This window comes from Nicotiana tomentosiformis, chromosome 11, assembly GCF_000390325.3.
Source record: "Nicotiana tomentosiformis chromosome 11, ASM39032v3, whole genome shotgun sequence".
Taxonomy (NCBI): Eukaryota; Viridiplantae; Streptophyta; class Magnoliopsida; order Solanales; family Solanaceae; genus Nicotiana; species Nicotiana tomentosiformis.
This window is the reverse complement of record NC_090822.1, coordinates 1,422,352-1,444,115: the sequence shown is the minus strand read 5'-3', so window position 1 is coordinate 1,444,115 and position 21,764 is coordinate 1,422,352. Positions and strand designations below refer to the sequence as shown.

At 36.4% G+C, this 21,764-nt stretch overlaps 2 protein-coding genes and 2 long non-coding RNA genes across 5 annotated transcripts; 1 reads left to right on the top strand and 3 right to left on the bottom strand.

Moving 5' to 3' along the window:
• Positions 1–1,117: 1,117 nt before the first annotated feature.
• Positions 1,118–4,303, top strand: LOC104101122 (CBL-interacting serine/threonine-protein kinase 21). 2 transcript variants are annotated; one of them, XM_009608540.4, is made up of 14 exons: positions 1,118–1,530; positions 1,605–1,667; positions 1,764–1,835; positions 1,920–2,027; positions 2,116–2,187; positions 2,271–2,324; positions 2,418–2,543; positions 2,639–2,728; positions 2,811–2,936; positions 3,002–3,109; positions 3,191–3,310; positions 3,399–3,461; positions 3,591–3,665; positions 3,746–4,303. In XM_009608540.4, exons 1-14 carry the CDS (start codon positions 1,369–1,371, stop codon positions 3,791–3,793), a joined length of 1,287 nt encoding a protein of 428 aa, XP_009606835.1. In that variant the 5' UTR covers positions 1,118–1,368; the 3' UTR covers positions 3,794–4,303. The 2 variants fall into 2 exon arrangements, with proteins under 2 accessions (XP_009606835.1, XP_009606836.1); XM_009608541.4 differs by lacking the exon at positions 1,764–1,835.
• A 316-nt stretch (positions 4,304–4,619) lies between these two features.
• Positions 4,620–16,631, bottom strand: LOC104101121 (uncharacterized). The gene is made up of 10 exons (XM_009608538.4): positions 16,116–16,631; positions 14,642–14,709; positions 12,792–12,862; positions 12,388–12,663; positions 9,734–9,897; positions 9,589–9,644; positions 6,869–6,921; positions 6,655–6,775; positions 5,840–5,937; positions 4,620–5,050 (listed from the first exon to the last, which is right to left on the bottom strand). The coding sequence occupies exons 1-10, from the start codon at positions 16,460–16,462 to the stop codon at positions 4,979–4,981; spliced, it is 1,326 nt and encodes a 441-aa protein (XP_009606833.1). The 5' UTR covers positions 16,463–16,631; the 3' UTR covers positions 4,620–4,978.
• LOC138900989 (uncharacterized) lies at positions 10,502–12,381 on the bottom strand. Its single transcript, XR_011412406.1, has 2 exons — positions 12,184–12,381; positions 10,502–12,100 (listed from the first exon to the last, which is right to left on the bottom strand). It is a non-coding gene; the product is annotated as an uncharacterized lncRNA (long non-coding RNA).
• Positions 16,632–19,840: 3,209 nt separating the features above from the next.
• On the bottom strand, positions 19,841–21,053 carry LOC117277935 (uncharacterized). Its single transcript, XR_011412390.1, has 2 exons — positions 20,939–21,053; positions 19,841–20,179 (listed from the first exon to the last, which is right to left on the bottom strand). It is a non-coding gene; the product is annotated as an uncharacterized lncRNA (long non-coding RNA).
• Positions 21,054–21,764: the final 711 nt, after the last annotated feature.

The window sequence follows — 21,764 nt, the reverse complement described above, 5'->3', positions numbered from 1 at the left end:
TACCGAAATACCATACCTAATACCAATTTTTTTTAAAACTTAAACCAAATACCATATCGAATATCAAAATATCGAATACCGAATATCAAAATTTTCGATTTCGGTACGGTAATTCGATATTTACCAAATTATGTACAGCCCTACAACCAATGCATTAATGGCACTAGGTTTTATGTGAAGATTATTACTCTATACATAAGCCATCAACCAAACGTCACCTCCAAGTATATATGTTTGTTTTAGTAAATGCATTCATATCTTCGGCTAATTGAGTCAATTATGCTACCTGAATTTATTAATTGCATACCTAAACTATCAGAAAAAGGAAATAAAACTTTCTTGTTCCTTAGTTTGTCACGCATCTGCAGTCAAGAGTTTTGATCTCTCTAATTAAGTGTATACAGATCGACATGCCTAATTATAGACCATTCAATTACACAAGTCACAAATTTTCTTTGTCAGAAAGAGTGACGTTTTGAGAATTCAGAAACGAGAGACTTTAATAACTATAGAAAGTTGACGTGGTTAAACCTATACCTCGAACTTCACCTCGAATTATAGACTAAGGTGAGGATTACATATCCCTTAACCATAGTTAAATGATAGAAGTCTATCTATACACACAACACATGCCTTGAATTAATTGATTTTTGGTAGAATCACCAAGTGAAACCTTAGAGCAACGGTGAAGTTGTCCCTTATGACTTATAGGTCACGTGTCCGAACCGTTAAAGTAACCATTAATACTTGCATCAGGTCTTTTGGGGTGCCGCCCTTCCTCGAACCCTACGAAAATACAGGATACTTTGTGCACCGCACTGCCTTTTTCTTTTTTAAAAAAAAAATCACCGACTGCATAGAACTTTAAAAAGAAAAAATGAATATAACTTTTTTTTTATTTTGCAGTTAAAAAGAGGCATTTAATTTGGTCTCCCTTCAAGAAACCTTGAGAAGTCTAACAGAAAACCAAAAAAAGGAAAAGTCTCACCAGCCATTCTCCTCAGTCCTCAAGATTCAACTACTAGCCAGCAATGTCAACGTCTTTGATTCATTCAAAACTCAGCCACAAAATTCAAATTCTCCCTAGAACTCAAAATGTTCAAACAATAGAAAAGTACCTTTCACAAGCAATCTCTATATATAGCACACAACATCAACAACGAAAACGCCTAACAACAACAAACTCCTCAATCCCGAGCAGTTTTTATATAAAGCATACAACATCAACAACGAGAACGCCTCAATTCCATGCAGTTTTCATATAAAGCATACAACATCAACAACAACGAGAACGCCTCAACCACAAGCAGTTTCAAGAATTCTTTTGAAACTAAACAATGAGAATTTGACTTCTTCGTAGTAGAACAAATGGGATTTTCAAACATGATAGGGAAGTATCAACTTGTAAGAACAATTGGAGAAGGTACCTTTGCGAAGGTTAAACTCGCTATTAACACTATCAATGGTGAAAAGGTAGCCATCAAGATCATTGACAAACACATGATCAAGCAAAACAATCTCGTGTGCCAGGTACGTCAGTTGGACTCTTTAAGTTTCATTTCTAAGGGATCGTTCTCCTCTCGTCTTAAGGAGTTCTTTCTCAGGTGAAAAGAGAAATACGGACAATGAAGCTCCTCAGTCACCCCAGCATTGTTCAAATATACGAAGTAAGAACATCAACGTAACGTTGCTTTCATTTCACAGATAACAATATGCTAGAATTTCCTTGAGGGGCTTACTATTAACGGCTTTTAAAATACTAGGTAATAGGGACAGAGACGAAAATTTACATCATCATGGAGTATATACTAGGAGGGCCACTATCAGATAAGATGGTGAGATACAAAAAACAGAACCAGAACTAGTACTAAAGACAGTAGGGAAGCAAAGTAAATAATACATTTATTTCCTTCTTGCAGTCATATATAAAGAGATTAGAAGAAAAAGAGGCAAGAAAATACTTTCAACAGTTAATTGATGCTGTTGGTCATTGCCACAGCAAAGGGGTATATCACAGAGACCTAAAGGTATGAACACAAGAATGATATGACTCTATTCATTAGCTTCTTAACAAACGGAATGCAAAAAGATTGAGGCAGTTACTGTCTAATGCAGCCACAAAACTTGCTTTTGGATGGCAAGGGAAACATCAAAGTATCAGATTTCGGCCTCAGCACATTGGCAAAGGCATGAACAAATAGCAAAATTTCTATTCAAGTTATAAATGCAAATGTTGATACTGATAAATGGTTAACTACTTAACTTCACAGGCAAGTTCATTGTTATCCACCACATGCGGATCACCAAGCTACGTATCACCAGAGGTAAAGATAAAATACCGTTGTACTAACTCAACTCTGCACAGAAAAGGGCTAAAATTCACGGACGAGTTCATAAACCTGCTTTTGTTGTTACAGCTGCTCGGTCAAAAGGGCTACGAGGGAGGAGCTGCAGATATTTGGTCATGTGGAGTAATCCTTTTCGAGTTACTAGCTGGATATCTACCCTTTGATGATAGTAACTTGACAAACCTATATAGAAAGGCATGCTATATATATCTTTGCTTACATTTTTCAAAAAATACTTTATTTTTGCTTGCATAATTCATTCTATATCTAATAATCTGCTTGCTGTGAAGATCTATCGAGCTAAATGCATGTTTCCACGTTGGTTCACGGAAGACCAGAGGAAGCTAATTTCCAGAATACTAGACCCTAATCCAAAAACGGTAAACTTAATTCCTACTAGAACTGTGTCAGAAAATTCCAAAAGCTGAGATCAAAAATAATGATCATTTTCCTATCAAGCAGAGGATAACAATAGCAGAAATTATTGAAGATGAATGGTTTCAAATGGATTATAAGCCAGACGTGCGCGTAGAATCCAAACAGCACAATGGCAAGGATGATCGCTATACAACATTCAATTTAATTAAGGTAAATCTGACAGAATGGAAAAGACACAAATAGATTTAACTGGAACTGACCACATGTTTCAAAAGGAAACTGAAGCAGGAAATGACGTGGACGAAAGACCAAATTTCATAAATGCCTTTAGGCTAATAGCAATGTCACACGACCTAGATTTGTCACGTATCTTTGAAAAAGAGGTAAGCTGAAGCCTGAGAATTGGTCATGTTTCCGATAAACCTCTTTACTTTCATGAACCTCATGATTTTCCCTCTTTCTAGGATACTGAAAAGCAGAAGACAACACTTGGATCTAAGCACACAATCCATGAAACCATAGAGAAAATAAAGGCTGCTGCAGAACATGTGAGACTATCAGCTGAAAGAATAGACAAGTGCAAGGTAAAACCTCACTCTTTGTTTTTTTTTTTTCCTTCCACTTTTAGCATGCGGCAATAACATTAAGGCTAATTCTCTATCTTATTTGTAGCTACAAATTCACCCTACCAAGATGATTAAAGCTTCAAATTCATACATTGACCTAACAGCCCAGGTAAATTACTTTAATGTTGATTTTATGCAAAACAAAGCTACCAAAATATCCCAAATGTCTATATGATGTTATATTTGTCTTCTTGAATACTTTTTGGTTTTTTTTTTGGCCGTTCATGTCCAATTTTAGGTAGTTGAGCTCGCGCCAAGCAATTGCGCCATAGAAATAACAAAGTCAGAAGGTGAACTGAGATTATACAAGCAGGTACATGTCCTTCAAAAATATGAATAAAGTTGCGATCCACTCACAATTGCTTGTCATACTTACGTAATCTTTCTGACCAGTTCTGCAAAAGTTTATCAAGTATGCTAATAAAGGAGGGAAGATGCTAAAAGAAAACATGTAAAATGCAAAAGCTGGACAAAGCCCAACAGCACTAGAACTATTCAAGTATGATTGGAGTGCATTAACTTGACCGTAAAATGGTGCAGAAAGGTTAGCATGCAAGGAACACTCAAGTGCCTGAAGAGCATGTTTACCGTAAAAAATATCACAATTTCTCCGAGGATAACAAGTTTGGAAGTTCAAAATGGAAAGAAGAGCAGAGACTTGAGCTTCAGAGGTTATACACGGCTAGAAACTAGGAAGCAAACGTGTATCGTTTTTTCTTTTGGCTTGGCTCGGGGGGGTTCCTCCTAGAAAGTCCTGATGCTACACTAGAAAAGAGAATACTAATTGTAAGAAATGGTGCGCGAATCAATTTAATGCACAAAAAGGTATAAAACAAAAGGTGATGTACGAACAGGGGCGGACCTAGAGTATTGAGTATGGGTTCCCGGGAACCCAGTAACTTTTGCGTAGACCCTGTATTTATATTAAGAAATTCACTAAATATTTATAAATATCTAACTGTGAACCCAGTTATTATTGCATATTAATTTAAAATTACGGTAGGAACCCATAAACCTCAAATCCTGGATCCGCCTCTGTGTACGAACAATGATGGATATACTAATGCAGTATGTTTATACCAATCAAAATAGTAAAAACAGCACATTATCTGACCTCAGGTAACGCAATACATCAGCAAGAGTAAAGGATTAAAGGTTCATCTGAAAAGATATGCAGAAGGTGAAGTTCCCTATATAGTTGCCCGAAGTAGACACAACAATAAGTAACAGCATGCCCATCCTCAAGTGGTCTTACAAAAGATGCGAGTAAGAGACTAAAGAATACGATAAATAGCACTATGTTCATGGAGAAAAAATTATTTGTGAATGCAGCGATTACCGCCACTTTGAACATTTCTTTCAATTTAACGTAAAAGACAAAATAAAGGAAGCACAAATGAAAGAAAATGAGAAAACGCATTGCAAAGATTCTGATCAACTACAAATTTGTGAGGTTCTTGAAGATAACACTCACACATGATATACATGCAAGAAGAAACAATTTGGCAATGATGCTCAGATCCGTGGTTATGCATGTGATTAGGACCTTGGAATGAAGTACCATAGGCGCTACCGATAAGCAAAAGGAACTATCACCGAGACAGCCAATCCTCGATGAACAGACAACTAGAGAAGGAAGTTATCTATCATATGTTCAATCACATCTGCACCATCTGAATTTAGCCAATAGGTCTTCACCTAAATTAAAAACACAATAAATAAAATAAGCTCAATAGGACACTAGAAAGAAATTCCGAACAAGTATGTGCTACATAATTGCACAGCAGCCAACAGACCAAACAAGTATGTGATAAATGGACTTTGGGCCTAACTCATCCCCAAAAGCTAGCTTATGAGGTGAGGATTGCCCAAGATCATATAAGGAGACCAAAGACCTCAAATCCCTCCGATGTGGGACAAACAACTCAACACCCCCACCCCCTCACGCCCAGGCATGCAAACTGGAGCGTGGACAACATAAATGGGGCCCAACATCGGTAACAGTAAGTGGGATGGACCTGGCTCTGATACCATGATAAATAGACCTAGGGCCTAACTCAACCCCAAAAGCTAGCTTATGAGGTGAGAATTGCCCAAGACCATATAAGGAGACCAAAGACCTCAAATCCCTCCGATGTGGGACAACTAAACAGCATGAACTCTCGTATTCTCACAACAAAAGTTCTTCACTCCATATCCTTTGCCTAGAATGTAAATGAAGATTGAAAAACCAAAGAGAACAGTTTCCTTAATATATACCAAACTACCGTATCTCTGAACATTCATCCTTTTGAATAACCAAAGAAAAGGCATAGCATTTACAGTTGAAGCTAACAGTTTTTAGCAAAAGGTTTGAACAATCTACTAGACCCAAAACTTTAAAAAATTTAAAATGTCAAACACATAAGTCTTGAGGAAAAAAAATATGTTACAATACACACGGCTTGACTAGAAAATACCAGCAAGAATAATGAACCTAAAGCTTACCTGGATAGTATTGTGTGCAACGTATCGTTGTCTGCTTTCGTGAAAGCTAACATCAATTCGTTCCCATGGTACTTGTGTAAGACCGTCAATCATCTCCTCTAGATGGGCAAAAAGAAAAGCTCTATGAGAACCCCAAATGAAGCAAAAGCCCCGAGCAGCAAATAATCACATAGAAGATATTACCAAAAGAAGAAAAGGACGGACAAAAGAGGAGCTGAAAACCGGAAAAAATGTAACTGTCAATAAGAAGTAAAATTAGTAATAAACGAGGTCCTATTTCTAAAACCTCCGGGAGCAGCATGTCAAAAGAATGAATAGCTTTATTACGTAATCCTGCTATAGTGCTATTAGTTATCGTAATCTGCCTGGAAATAATAAAGGACTAACTAGATCATATCACAAACAATCTTGGCATAGTAGAAAGTGACCTCAGTTTACCGAAATCTTTTATTAATCTACAAGTGAATGTTGCTATCCTGCTACTAGTCAAAAACCTGTACATATCAGAATTTACTCCTAAAAGTTTTTCCTTTTGGGATGAAAATATTACCAAAGTAAAGGAAAACTCAAGCAACATCAAACAATTTCTCTGGCTCTCTGCCTGTGGGAACAGAAAGCATCACAGATATCCAATAAGAAAATAATAAATATCATAACCTTTATTACCAAAAAGGTGTGAGGCACATGTGTTAAACTAGAGGTAAAGTGAAAAATGAAGTAATGTCTTTTTATTTTATTATTATTTTACTTTCATTTTATTTCTTTTGAGTGGGGGCTGGGCACTCTACCAAAATAGAGTAAGAGGGTTTACAAACCTTCTAAATCAGTCATTTGCTTCTCATCCGATGAAGATACTTTATGGTCAATATCCAGAGCAGTTTCTTGCTCAACATTTACGATATGTGGGTATTTCTGATCCTTTATTTGAAGGTTAGACTGGAGAAGAATGAAAAGAAATCCAGTTACATATACAAGAAGAACAAATTAGTAGTTAAACAGATAATGCAGCTCAGTCAATGGAATACCAACCTTTGGAAGTTCATTCTGACGGCGGATTGACGATGTTCTCCATCCAACAACATCTTATAGATGTGTTAAGGATAAAATAAATTCCAACTTTGGTGAATCCCATATAATCATATGTCACAACATAGTATTCACATGGTATGTAGAAAAAATAGCAGCAGGAGAACGATAAGACAAAGGATTCTAGAGAATGGCGCTCAAGGAGAAGCCGAGATTATTCTATGAAGAATCTAAAGAAGGAAGAGATGGAAAATTTGAACCAAAGTGTTTTCCGCGGAGCGAGAATAGCGTTTGGGATGATCAACAGGCATGAACCAAAGACTGCAGGTAATTGATGAGAATTATCCTGCTTATTAAAATAAGTAATTTTAGACCAAAAAATAAATAAAAGTATCCCTTTAAACTTTTAAATGAGACAGTTACACAATACTTCAGGCATCAAATAGAGGTTCTGGGCTAAACTCACCACCATCTATCAACCAAATATCTTCACGTACTTGGCCCGAAAAGAATTAGGCATCCACATGAAGGAGAGTGTTCCAGACCAAAATTTAATAAGTACAATTTAAACTTTTAGACAACAATTCAGACAATTCATTAGGAAAAATTTAAGCACACAATCAAAAACCGTCAAGGTTATTGATGGACAAGACCTAAAACTGCTTTTATACCCTCATATATCCAATATAGGACATTGTAACTCAACACCCTCCTGATTATATAGCCTAATTTTGGGTTCACGCATGACTTAGATGAGGATTTAGTCATGTCAAAAGAGGCTTAACAAATGTTGGTGCAGACACAAAGCGAGAAATTAGAGAAAAGACAGAATATGTACAGACACAATTCAAGACATAATATATATATATATATATATATATATATATATATATATATATATTCTCATTGCGGGACAATAAACTCTAGTTCTGTAGAATTTTGCTGGAATAATGGTCGGCACAATGGCTGGAAAAATGGACATAATAGTGGTGGGAAAAAAGTAGCGTGCACCCCAAAATAACAAATATGTGGCAAGAAATCGGAAATAAGAGCAACTGGAACAACAACCAACAACAACAACAACATACGCAGTATTATACCACGTGGGGTCTGGGGAGGGTAGTGTGTACGTAGACCTTACCCCTACCTTGTGAGGATAGAGAGGCAACTGGAACAACAACCGAACTACCAAAAACACTTACTTTTAAAAAAAAGGAAAATTGAAATACCAAAACAGTAACTCTAATAGGAAAGAATAGTAAAACATGGAAAGTAACAAAACCATTGATTGATCAAGCACCATAAAAGTCCTATGACGGAAGCTGTTTAGGTATCTACTAACATCGCACAGGTTCTGATACTCTATGAAACTATCTAAACATTAATATCAAAACCTCTAAGACTGTTATGAAGTAGCTCAAGAACTTTATAAAGCTTTCGGTTGCCCCTATATGCCAACGCGGGACATTACAACTCAACACTATTATCATGAATGAAACAGAAGAACCTATTGCTAAAGACAAGATTAATATATACAAGAAGCTTAAGCGTCCCATAGCTGTGCAGGGGGAAATTTAGCTACACAAAGGAGAATGTCCTGCAGATGGATAATGGAAAAACTGGTCTTGGCAGGATAGAGATACCGATATTAGGACAGGGAAAACCACACTAGCAATACAACATGCGGACTCTTTATCACTCTGGTTGATTATTGGCTGTAAGAAAAAAGCTACACCACTTTAACCAGTTCTGGGATTAAGAGAAGTTCGTACTATCTCCCTCTCATAAAATACTACCTACGTTGACTGGCACTCTTTTAAGAGAGGAACTTTTGAACAATTATTAAATTCCATTTGGACTGAGAAATATCTAGATAGTTGCTTGAAGTGCCACAAAGTGAAGTAGTCAGTTGAAAAGATGTCGCACCAAGATAGAGATGAAAAAGAGAAGTATCATTTAGATTAGTTTGAAGTTTCTGAGAATAAATACCTTCACATTTAAGAACCTATTTTTTTTCCGGGAAAACAAAGAAAAAAAGGAAAGTAGCCAGTAGGTCAGGTTTTTGAGGACGGAGTTATCATTAGCCTGATGCTGATGGAGGTGTAACTAAGCAACTAGCAGGTGGCATCACTGAATGTCAGTATTCGGAGTCAACTTTAGTTGTAAGGGCAATTTACAGCATAGAGGACCGATGGATTTCCATATCATCACTAGTTTTAGATTTATCGTAGCAGCATTTCAAGTGTGAATATCATCTTCTATCCAGCAATGTCCACTTTTAAAAAGTCAAACCCACTGACCTAGACACTATAATTTTGGTGGAAGCTTTAAGGAAGAACAATGACGTCATCTTCAATCCTAACAGCACGCATGAGGCTGTGTTCAAGAAATTTTACATGATGACAACAAATTTATGAAAACCTCCACTGCTGTAGCAATAGTTCAGAATAACTGTTTGAACAAGAAAGCAGCATCATTGAAATATTTCAAACTGATTAAGATCAGGAAAGGTAGTTCATTTAACTTAAAATGGCAACACGAATCAAATAGATATCCCAAAACATAAAAGTTCTACTAGCTCATATATAACTACTGGGAGGTTTTTCATCAAAAACTACTGGGTGGTTTTCGTTCAGAAAATTTTGCAAACTACAACTATTTTTGTGTGCTCAAAGCATATATATTATAAGAAACCTGAAAATCTAATAAATCTCATAGGATACGGTCATAGTTTGCGTTTGCATATGCCGCTCGACGCTTAAAAGAGCGTAACGCTGACCTACACAGAAAGCCAAAGATGATGTTACAAGATAATGCGTTTGCCACTTCCCTCTAATAGGGGGAAAAAATTCAAAAGTTGGTACTGACATGAATTTGAGATCATCTGAATCATTGACCATCCTAAGGAGGAGGGGAGGCTTCCCATCATCTTTATCAGTCAGGAATAGGTGCTTTCCAGATCTCCCAACAATCCAGTGAGCAGTTTGAGATGCCCCTTTCTCCAGCAAAGGAAGACCGCAGAGAAGTGGCAGCTGGGCAAAACAGAGAAAAGAATTACAAAGAAAAGGACAATTACTTTGGTAAACTCTATTTAGAGTTCAAGGTTAACTAATGTGTTGAGATACACAAGCTTTAAGGGGCACACCCACCATGAAAGCATGACAAACGTAAAATAACTTTACCATCAGCAGCTAAATGCTTATAGGAACCAAGCATTATAAGCAATTATACTAGTATCATATTATCGGGGTAATATCATGATTACATGTATATACATAAGAAGCTTCCAGTGATGCTTTGGTGTTCCTTTAACTCTTCTCTCCTCGCGTCCTTATGTTTTGCCAAGCCCCACATTGGTTGAGGGAATGGGTTGTAGATGGTCTTGGAAAATCCTCCTTTCATGAACTAACTTTTGGGATTGAGTTACGCCCAAGGGTTGTAACTTTACATGGTATCAGAACCAAACACATTGATCCATGTTGTTGTTTTCTCAATGTGGGGCCCCCGTGTTATATTATCCACACTATATTTGTCCAGTCTGGGCGTGTGGGGGAGTGTCAAGTCCCATATTGATTGAGGGAATGGGTTGTGATATCCTTACACAATTTCGGGCAATCCTCCCCTCACGAGCAAGTCTTTTGGTGATATCCTTCCCTCCAATAATTGGTAACCATATAACAAGACATCCATTTTCATTGTAACATGTCCATTTAGAAACAATCCACATCGACAATTAGGCAAAGTATTAAATAAGCAAGCATTTTCTCACATAGCGGGAAAATCCATTTTCGTGGTCCGACCCTTCCCCGAACCCCACGCATAGCAGGAGCTTAGTGCATTGGGCTAACCTTTTTATTTCTCACATCATTGCCTAAGTGTGATGAATGAAATATAAGCAAAGTTTTCCACATTGTAGATGGGTGTGCTTAAAGAAGTTAGTCCCACCATAACAATGGCGAATTGTGGTGTCAGATAGTAAACTCACCAAATAAGACGGATAGGATAAAGAAACTAGTTCGAAAGAGACATATTTGGAGTAGTTGTAACATAGACTTATTGACAGGATGGAGCCAATAGAATAATGGAAACCTTAAAAAGGAGTTGGTTGTCTACAAGAGACTAAGCAGATAAGAGAAGGTGATAGAGAGATAGGAAAATTAAGTTATAAATAATGATATTGTGGACTAGATAAAAATAGGAAGGGGTGTGAATCATTCTAGAACCAGGGTTTTAAAAAAATATATAGAATTAAAGAAAATTGGTGATAAGGATTAACTCGTTAAGACTTGTGTAGCGAAAGAAGATAATAACCAGCCAACATAGACTGGTGGTCCAGGATGCAAAGTTATAGAGCTGAGCGAAACAAGAGAAAAGTAGCATGCCAAACATACTAAAAAAACACAAACCACATGGAGTAACATTTAAGGATAAGTTATTAAAGAATGACCACGGGTTTAGAAGGCCAAGAACCGTGACAAGAACATTGGTTGTTGAGTGAGTAGGTCAAGCATATTCACTAGATTATCAAAGAAATGTGGATATGAATGAATGTATCGTCATACCTATTATAAAAATGAATATGCGGTCATACAAGATTGGTAATGATAACATCTAACAGATGGTGCAAATAGCACATACAAAGAATAAATGAGAGAACGTCGCCGAACATGGTTTGGTCATGTCCTAAGTTAACCTCAATATGCATCGGTTGTACGTGCAATACTGAAATATTTGAATGTGCTAAAAGCAAACAAGATAAATTTCATATGGAGGAAATTTGTCTTAAAGTACCTTCAATCTCTTGGATCCCAGCAGACTTAACTAAGAACACAAATGAATAGAAGCAAATCATCATACAGGTGATCAACTAGTAGGTATTAAGGATTTGTTATTGCTAGACTCACATTAAGTCCATTGTTTACCATGAATCTTGTTAGATTGGTTAGAGACCTGTATGCCAATGTAGGGACAAATGCAAGATTTTAGAAAAAACCTAATTTGCATTGAAAGACAAATTAGTCAGCATTGAAATAAAATAGACCCGATCAAAAGCTGAAATGATACAGAAAATTCATATAATCTACCCCAACTAGTTCAGGATTAAAGCATAGTTGACTGATCGACAAGAAGATGTTCAAGATAAAGACAGTTATGTTCGCACATAAGGATGAAAGCAATTCCACCCCCCTCTAACAAAACAAAAAAGAAAAATAAACAGAAAAGACTCTGATCATCCTTACCTAATGAAGTTGCTTGCTTTAGTAATTTAGTCGGTAGGTTGAATGGAAAACTAATTTCCACTAGTCCAAGAAACTAACATTGAAAATGAAAGCAGCAAACATGTTAACTTAAGTGAAGCCTTTAATAGATGCCTATGCTCAAACTTGCCCAAGTAAACTGCACTTTTCAGTATATCAGCGTTTGAAGTGGAATGACTACAGTGAAGTTTGTAATTCCAGATAGGGATAGCTAAAATTACTGAAAAAATATCATCCTAAAGAAACTGTGAGATAATGAAGCACCTGCTTATGCCCTCTTGAGCCCAAATGCGGAGTCGCAACTGTTATGAAGTTCACGGGTTCTAATCCAGCAACAGTTTCTTCTGAAGACTGCTTGTGACATTGGTCAGACACATTCTCTTCCCTGACTAAGCATGAGCCATTAATATCAGCTAATTCTGTTTTTGTTGGAAGTTCATACAACCTCCCAATAGCATATCTTGCTACAAGGCCACCCAAGGAGTGAGCAACAAATGAGATCTTGTGCACCCCAGGCCACCGTTTGATCACATCCTCCACCTGCACTATAAAGCAGCAGGTTTTTTCCAAGCCTCAAATCACTTATTCCTAATGGACTTACATTTGCTAAGAGACATTAAACATTCGGTAATAAAACTATAAAAATCAGAAAGCCATTAGCGAAGTACCTCTCTTGCAAGTCTCTCGCCCATCCGGTCAACACCATCAAAGGTCAACATAGAAGAATTGCACTCGCTACCTGGCAAGTCACAAGGTGTTATCGTCAATTCAAACAACTTAAGTTCCTCTCAATGGTTAAGATATGCTTGTCATCACGAAATACATAAAAAGGGAAAAAATGAAAATTTTGGACAGTATTATTAAAAGCACACTTGAGCCGTACATAAGCCTTAAAATTTGTTTCAATGCAGGATTTGAACTGTGCGCTGCTTAGGCAGCACTTTATATATTTCACTGTATCATAAATTTTCAATTACTTTGTCCATCTAGCTTTTGTTTATGATTATTACCTTTTTGCATTACATGAACATATTTTAATGTTTATTTTCCTCCACCTTCATCTTTCTTTATTAAAGCATGCATTTTTGTCACACTTCGCTCTTAAACCCAGCAAATCATGGCATCTTTATTTTAATTGACAAACCACGCAGTTGGGAGGTAAATTTCAAGCAACAAAATTGAAACAAAAGGTCTATAACTAAAGACGCACGACAGAACAAACAAAATATTTATATTTCTTACACCATTGAGGTAAAAAAAAAAGGATGAAATGCTGACATTTCAGTATAAATTATATATGTGTTACCTATTCTATCATCACCCCAACCAGATCGAAAAACAATACATATTACGTATAACAATGTTTCTACTGTAAATATCTAATATAGCAAGATGTAAGCTATATGCATAAGCTACAAGTTTGTCACAGCTCACAACCTAAAGTGACATAATCTGACTGTAAGTTCTGGAAATCAAGTACTAAGGGCATGGAAAACATCTGTCAGCCGACCAAATTTCAAACTTCACATCTATCCTGGAGACTGGCGTCCAACGTGCGTCCAACGTCCACTTCGTTCCCAATTACACTGACCGACGAACTCTCATATTATCCACACTGATGCCTAATCCCAATTCATGAGTTCACAGAGATAAACTTCCCAAAAGTCTCTACAAACATTCCATGTGCTATTCATCCAATGAATCAATTAGTTACCAAGTTTCCTTAAGCTTTTCTGCAGCCTCTTTTGATGTTTGAAGCTCCTTATTGGCGGAGGAGGTCAACAATAAAGAACTTCAGGTCAAACTACTCAACTGATTTACATGTCTGATTTCATCAAAAGGGTCCTTGCATAACCCCACTACCCCTTGTGTCGCTTCAGATGTTCATATCTTTGGTAAACTTTAATATTCTTCGACTCCAAACCTCTCCTTCTATGTACTCCTTTGGAAAGGTTTAACGCGACTAGCAGACCACATCGTACTCAATCAAATAATGGACACTCGCTGTTCCATGCTTTCGCAACAAATTACACTGAAGTAGCAAGCAGTGCTTCTGATTCTTAAGGCAACAAAAAACTTACCATCCTGCTGCGGCTCAGTTGAAGATCCTTTTTAATGACCGAGATATCCGTTGGAGACCAACCATTAGAACCAACCGCAAACTTCAAAACTCAGGGATAATGAGCCGCTTCTCTATCCTTCTCCACTTAAATACCAGACTTTGTTTGCATGGCGCAGGGCTTGAACCTATGACCTAAGTCACAACTCCCTCAACCTTTGGCACTTGAGCTAAACCCTGAGGGCCGACCCAGTTAAAGACATTTGACATAGCCCAAACCACATTGAAGATATTTGACAAGGTCCAAACAACAAAAGGGAGGAAAGGGAAAGGAAAATAATGTGAACTGGCCAACTCCCTTTATAGGCAAGATCAAAATGCATGCAGAAAAAAAATAAGTAACAGACAGTCATGGATTGCAATCTGAAATTGGTAGGCCATCACTAAAGTTGAACTTACAGTGAACAACAATTTTATCAGGCAGTCTTTTGACAAATTGCTCAGCAGCATATCTCCAATCTGTAGAACTGCAAAGGCATCAGAAAGAAACTATTAAGAAATTTGGATAATTGGAATTAACTCGAAAAGAGGATGCATGATCCACTTGATACCTGCTGAAAAAGGCAGGAAATATAAGACAAATGCAAAATGAAGCGCAACATTTTGAGAATACCACAATTATGGACTTAATGAACTCTACAGATCAGAACCACCTTCACAATGAGATTTTTGGTAGCATTCGCTAACATTTTAAATTCCCATCAGAAATGTTTCGGGTTGCTTCTTTGAAGCATATGCATAACTATTCTGACAAGATTTTCTTGGTTTTATATTATACTAAAATTTCAGCACTCATAGAAATGGCAAGACAACAAAGTGTCAACTAAAATCAACATTATACCTTAATTTCTGAAAAAAGTAAGCTTTTTTCAACATTATACCTGTAATTGGTTTTTTGCTTCTCGTTTATTCAACTTTTCATTGCCATCTGAAATTTTTGCAGTTATGACATGGACCCTCTGTATGGAAGTCCAAGGATACAGTTGCTAAAGCTAAATGTCAATAATCATATTTCACGTAATTAACTCTTTTCAAGCTTTAATTAATACAGAAATATACCCCACTTCCCTCCCTACCCCTACCCAAACAAAGAATTGAAAAGAAAATAGAACACCATTATTTCTGGGAGGCCAGCAACCTAAATGCAGATTCATTAGTTTCGTATAGATGGAAAAAAAATCATTCTTTAGTTCCAACTAACCATCATTGTCTGTAAAATCCTTAATAAAAACAGTAACCAATGATGCCAAAACAAAAGAATCAAGAAAATCACATATGCCAATATCATATTTCACATGTCAATGAAGTGGGTTGAGAATCATGAAGCCCGGGTTCAAATCTCAGCAGAGGAAAAATCACTAGGTCATATCTTTCCATCTATCCAAGCTTTGGCAGACGGAGTTACCCGATACTTGTGCCGATAGGAGGTACCAGGTACCCCGCGTAATTAGTTGAGGTGCGGGCAAACTAGCCCGGACTATAAAAACACAAACAAACAAATTCCTAATAACAAACACATTGTATCACTAAATTAACAAACACAAACGAAACAAAATCAACATATTAGATGAAAAAACTTCAATCTTTACTTTAACCATCATTGTCACTAAAATCCTTAATACAGCATTAACCGTTATCGAAAGAATAGAGAAAATCACATAAGTGAATATCATTTTATTTATGACGGTGGTATCGGGCCAGCTTACCTACACATCTACTATTCCATCGGTTAGCTCCTACCACTACATGTGTCGTGTAACTCTACCCACATATATCAATATCATATTCACAAGTTAACAAATTCCTATAACAAACACATAGTATTACTACATTATTAAACACAAATAATGAAATAAAAATTCAATCTTTTTACCTCCCAATAAGACCATTGACCATAATAACAAGATGTTCAGGCTGCAACTTTGCTTTAGCAGAAGCTGCATCAAACACATCTTCACCATCATTAACTGATTCAATTTCAACCTTCTGACCCTTTTTGAGACTATTCGTCAAACACCCTCTGCTCAATTTTCTCAACAACTCCATTTTTTCATAATCCACCCACAACAGCCTACAATTATTGCCACTACCCTTATAAATGTCAAATCTTGATTTTGACTTTGACTTTGACCCAAAACTCAAAACTGAGCCAGAAAATTGCGGGACTGACGTTGTTATTGGGATCTTGGGCTTAAAGGGTTGCTCGATTTTGGTGATCATAAGTGAAGGATCAAGGGGGGGAAAATGAGCATCAAGAAAAAGTACTTTTTGATTAAAAGTAAGAAATTACGAGAATTTTGGTGATCGTAAGTCAAGGCATAAGTTTTTTCTTTTTTCTTTTTTGAGGGATTTTGGTTCGTAAGGGGAGAAGAAGGTAAAAGAGGAGGGAGAATTATGATAGTTGAAGAAAATAGGAGGGCCTTAATGATGAAACATGATTTTCATTGGACTAATTTGTAAGGATTATGTTAAAGAAAAGGAGCCTAACAAAACTTTAACCGGTTTTTCGAGCCGGCTATTACATTTATGAGTGTCACGACCCAAAATCCTAACATGTTGTGCTGACACCTAACGTGATACTAGGCAAGCCGATTTCTCACAAATATTTCCAATACTTTTAACAAGAATGAATTTAAAGCAGTTTTAATAGTAAAAGTTCTCATAACCGGAATAGAAAACCCAAAACATAATGCGGAATTCCCAACTATAGGGTTGTCACAGAGTACATGAGCATCTACACCCTCACAAATCTGGAAAACACGGTTTATTATAGTCTGAGACCAAATATAGTAATCAATAAGATAAGGAAGGAGAGATAAGATCTGCGAAACACCGGCAGCTACCTCGGAATCTCCGGATAATCAACTGTGCGAAGAAATCAACACCCGTTGTATCCGAAAATACCTGGATCTGCACACAATAGTGCAGGGTGTAGTATGAGTATAACCAACTCAGCAAGTAACAATACTAAATAAAGAACTGAAAGTAGTGACGAGCTTCACAATTGAGTCCAACTACAGTAATTTCCAACATAATAAGGTAGGCATGCTTTCAAATTCAACATTTAAAGTCAAAACAGTAATTTCATGTCAAGTTCAACTGAAACATAAGATAATATCTCTCAGAAATTTTCAAAACAGTGATATATGATAGTTGAAGTGCAACAATAATGAAATCAAATACATCCTCTCAGGACCACAATCACTCAGCCATTACATTCACTCAGCACTCAGCACTCGCACTCAATAGGTACCTGCTCTCACTGTGGGGGGTGTACAAACTCCGGAGGGGCTCCTTCAGCCCAAACGCTATAATCTGCACGGACAACTCACGTATTGCATGGACAACTCACGTGCTAGTATAATGTCTGGATCCGCACGGACAACTCACGTATTGTACGGACAACTCGCGTGCTATAGTATAATATCTGGATCTGCACGGACAACTCACGTGCTATAGTATAATATCTCACAACCAAGCCCTCGGCCTCACTCAGTCATAAATCTCTCCAGTCTCTCGGGCTCTCAATAATCATGAAAATCAATCCAAACAACAATGATATGATGCATCAATAATGAACAATAGAGACTGAGATAAAATAAACAAGTAAACTGTGACTGAGTACAAAACTATAATTTAGTAGATAATTCAATATGTACACGATATTTGTGGGTCCTTTCAGTGCCAACACATAATCTAAACATGATTTATGGTTCAATTTCTCTACCACATGGAGAATGTACAGATAACAATAAACTATTCAATTACATAGTTCCATGGAATTTGACCAAGTCACAATTCCTACGGGTTACGGTGCACGCCCGTCACCTAGCATGTGCGTCACCTCAAAATCGATCATATAACACATAATCTGGGGGTCATACCCTCATGACCAAATTTAGAACTGTTACTTACCTCAAACCGTGTAATTCTTTATTCTGCTATGCATTTGCCTCTCGAATCGGTCTCTGAACGGCTCGAATCTAGTCACAATTAATTTGATTCAAATTATAAGAATTAATTCTATATGAAAATACAAATGTTTCCAACAAAGTCCGAAATTACATTCAAAAATTGCTTGTGGGGCCCACATTTTGGAACCCGGCAAAAATTATAAAATATGAACGTCCATCCAACCACGAGTCCAACCATACAAATTTCACCAAATTCCGACATCAACTCGACCCTCAAATCCTCAATTAAAATCCTTGAAGATTTCTACCATTTTTCAACCCAATCTTTACCCATTTGAACTCAACAATCTTTCCACAAACCTTATTGGTATGTGCATGTATAAATAATACTCTCACACCCAAAAATTATACTCTCAATCACCCATCTTTACCCAAACTCAAAATTGAAGACTAGCGTTAGAATTTTACCTCCTAGGTGAAGATCTTGTGATATTTCTTATTGGATTTCAAAGTTTGAACAAGATCTTGATGAACAAAGCACTTGGGCTTCTTCCTCTCTCTAGAACACTCTCACTTCTCTCTAAAATATCAAATTTTTGTCTTCAAAATGAGCCCCAAAGTCTATTTATCAAAATAGAGTCGGGTTATAAAAATCAGAAAATGAAGCTACGGGACAGGATCTACGGTCGCATATGCGACCACATAATGCATCTCTGGCCCGCGAAATGGACCCTGGGAACTGGGCACATTCTGCCCCAGTATGTGACCATTCTGCAGTTGCAGAATAGACTGCAAAACACTTCTACGGCCGCATAATGGCCCAAAATTTGATCGAGTTTCCGCTTCGTTTTGCGGTAAATTCGCGGTCCACATAACGTTTATGTGGTCGCAAAATAGACCGTAGAATGTCCTTATTCTGTCAAAAAATTTTCTTAACACTTAAGTGCATTCTTCAACCCAAAAAGCCTGAGCCGCAAACTTTAATTTCCTTAGCAAAAGTTTTTCAGGGTCGTTACACATAAGTCCACATCCGGTCAACCTTTTTAACTTAAGTTCTAAACCTTGGAACTAAGTGTTCCAAATCATTTCAAAATCTCACCGGACCCAAACCAATTAGCCCGACAAGTTAAATAATAACCGTAAAGCACAATTTGAGTAATAAATGAGGAGACAGGGTTGTAATACTCGAAACGACCGGCCGGGTCGTTACAATGAGTTTTTTATTTTAATATATTAATTATTATTTTTGATAATCGTGATGTCCGAGCAAACTTACATGCACCTCAACTAATTTCACAAGACCTATTACCTTTCAGCAACAACAGGTACCAGGTAAAGGTTAACACTTTTACTTATTAAATACCTTTGACATCGCCTATTGTTTTCAAATGAACTAATGTATATATAACTTGTGACATATAATTATTTTTTTGTTTTTTTTAAAATAAAGTTTCAAAAATCATTCTCTTTCCCAAGTTGAACCCGAATCCTTCTCTCCCCCTCTACTCCCTATTCTTTTTTTTTCTCGTAGCCATTACTACAGTGGCGAGGCTTAATTAAGACTTCGTACGCCTAGAAGTTAAGAAATAAATAAATAACGAGGTAGACAACTCTTTTACTCTTCGTACTGGATCAAGATCACAAACTCATCTTTACTTGCACAATTACATATCAAACAAAGATGTAGTATACATATTTCAATTTTATTTCATTGATGATGAGTACATATATTGTAACAACAAACTTGAAGCAACTTTATTATTTAGGCTAAAATATAAAGCTTAAGTTTTGAATTCGTCTCTCTTTGTTATAGTTCATGAAATGATATTTGTTTGGTGATTTCAGCAATAATAGAAACACATGCAAGCAAATCCGCGCCAAATCCCTTTCCACTCACATTCCCCGCCATAAACAAAACCCTCCCTCTTACAATTGCCAATACAAGATTCATCATGATAACATTGACTCTCAAATGTAGCACTAAATTTTGTGCAAAAATCATTACTCTTCACAGCTTCAATACCTGCCCACAAAAAAAAAAAAAAGATAAAAAAGATAAAAATAAAAATTAAAGAGAAAAGAAATAGCAAAATACAATGGGAAACAAAATTTCTAGTTATTTTTATATTCTCATTGAAGATAAGTAAAAGTATAGGATTTCAAGAGCGTGTTAGCTTGACTCTCGCCTTCCCTTTTTGCTTAACTCGTCCGTTCATAACTTCGTCACCATCTCGAGGGTCGAGCTAACACAACAACAAACATAATGTAATCCCACAAAGTGCGGTCAGGATAGCAGTAAGGTCTACGTACACTTTGTTGGGCTCAACCAACCCAAAAATACTATTAACATAGTATGATATTGTCCGCTTTGGGCCAAACCCGTATATTTTCCTAAAAGGTCTCACACCATTATGAGATTCCTATACCTTATATGTATGCTTTCTATCTTTCCAGCTACCAATGTGAGATTTTATTCGCACATCCAACATACTCTACCATTCTGATACTCTACTTTGTGAGATTACACTGAATTTTTTGTTGTTGTTATTGGTAGCTCGACCCTCGATATAGTAGCGAAGTTGTGAACGAATGGGTTAGGCAAAAGGGGCAGGCGGGGATCACTATTGTGATGCTCATGAAGTGATGATATAAAAAATGGAAAGAAAATTATTGCTTTAATATGAAATGACATGTTACAATTGGTTAAATTACAATGTGATTGTATAAAATTTCTTTATATATAATATCAATATATAATCCTAAATCCCTTTTCTTGACTCACCGTTTGAAGCAATGACTAGTAAGCTAAGTATCACGAAAAACCTAGAATAGTAAACATAAGATTCAGCCATTTTTCAACCTTTCTCTTCTTTCTTTGAAATATAACAAGAAGCTAGTTTGTAGGAAGTTGTAGTAACTTAATTACTAATAACACATATTTATAGGGACAAATAAGTAGATTAAAGAAGGCATTATTCTTGATATATTCTAAACCACCATGAAGACAACGCCCATCAAAATTATTCGAGTAGTTCGTATCCTCGATATAGATGATATCTACTGTAGTTGGGTATCGGTTTTAGTCTTGTTACAGAATTTTTAATATCGTTATTATATTTATATATTAAACTTATCTTTAATTTTTATTTACGACGATGATATGAGTTAATAATCAACTGACATTATTGTTTTTTCCGTTTAACTCTTGCTTAATCTTTGGACTTTTCTGTATGTTGGCATTAATTTTGACAAAAACCTTTAGGTAGGGTTAACCTTAAATTCATTAATTATTAATTAAATGCGCACCCAAAAAATGTGAAGTTTTAGTGTGAGTTGGGAGGTGTTCAATTCGATGGACTCAAGATTGAAAATTTTGAAGTTTGGAATTGGTGAAAGAATTTTGTAATTGTTTGTTTAGCTCTAAGACAAATATCACAAGACAAACTAGATCTTGGATGCACTAGCGACTGGTACATAGCAGAATAATTGCCTAGATTTTTCAACTTAGTATTTTACATATTTACAATCAATTGTACTATACTTGCATGTAAATTTTTCCTTGGACCATAATAATGACTTAAACTAGCGAGCTAAACGATTTCTTCCTT

Coding starts and splice junctions, on each gene's coding strand:
- LOC104101122 (XM_009608540.4), top strand. CDS start 1,369: ATGGGATTTTCAAACATGATAGGGAAGTATCAACTTGTAAGAACAATT. Junction 1,668..1,763: donor GCATTGTTCAAATATACGAA/GTAAGAACATCA, acceptor TTAAAATACTAG/GTAATAGGGACAGAGACGAA. Junction 1,836..1,919: donor GGCCACTATCAGATAAGATG/GTGAGATACAAA, acceptor TCCTTCTTGCAG/TCATATATAAAGAGATTAGA.
- LOC104101121 (XM_009608538.4), bottom strand. CDS start 16,462: ATGATCACCAAAATCGAGCAACCCTTTAAGCCCAAGATCCCAATAACA. Junction 14,710..16,115: donor GTCAATGGTCTTATTGGGAG/GTAAAAAGATTG, acceptor ATGCCTTTGCAG/TTCTACAGATTGGAGATATG. Junction 5,938..6,654: donor GCAAATGACTGATTTAGAAG/GTTTGTAAACCC, acceptor TTGCCCATCTAG/AGGAGATGATTGACGGTCTT.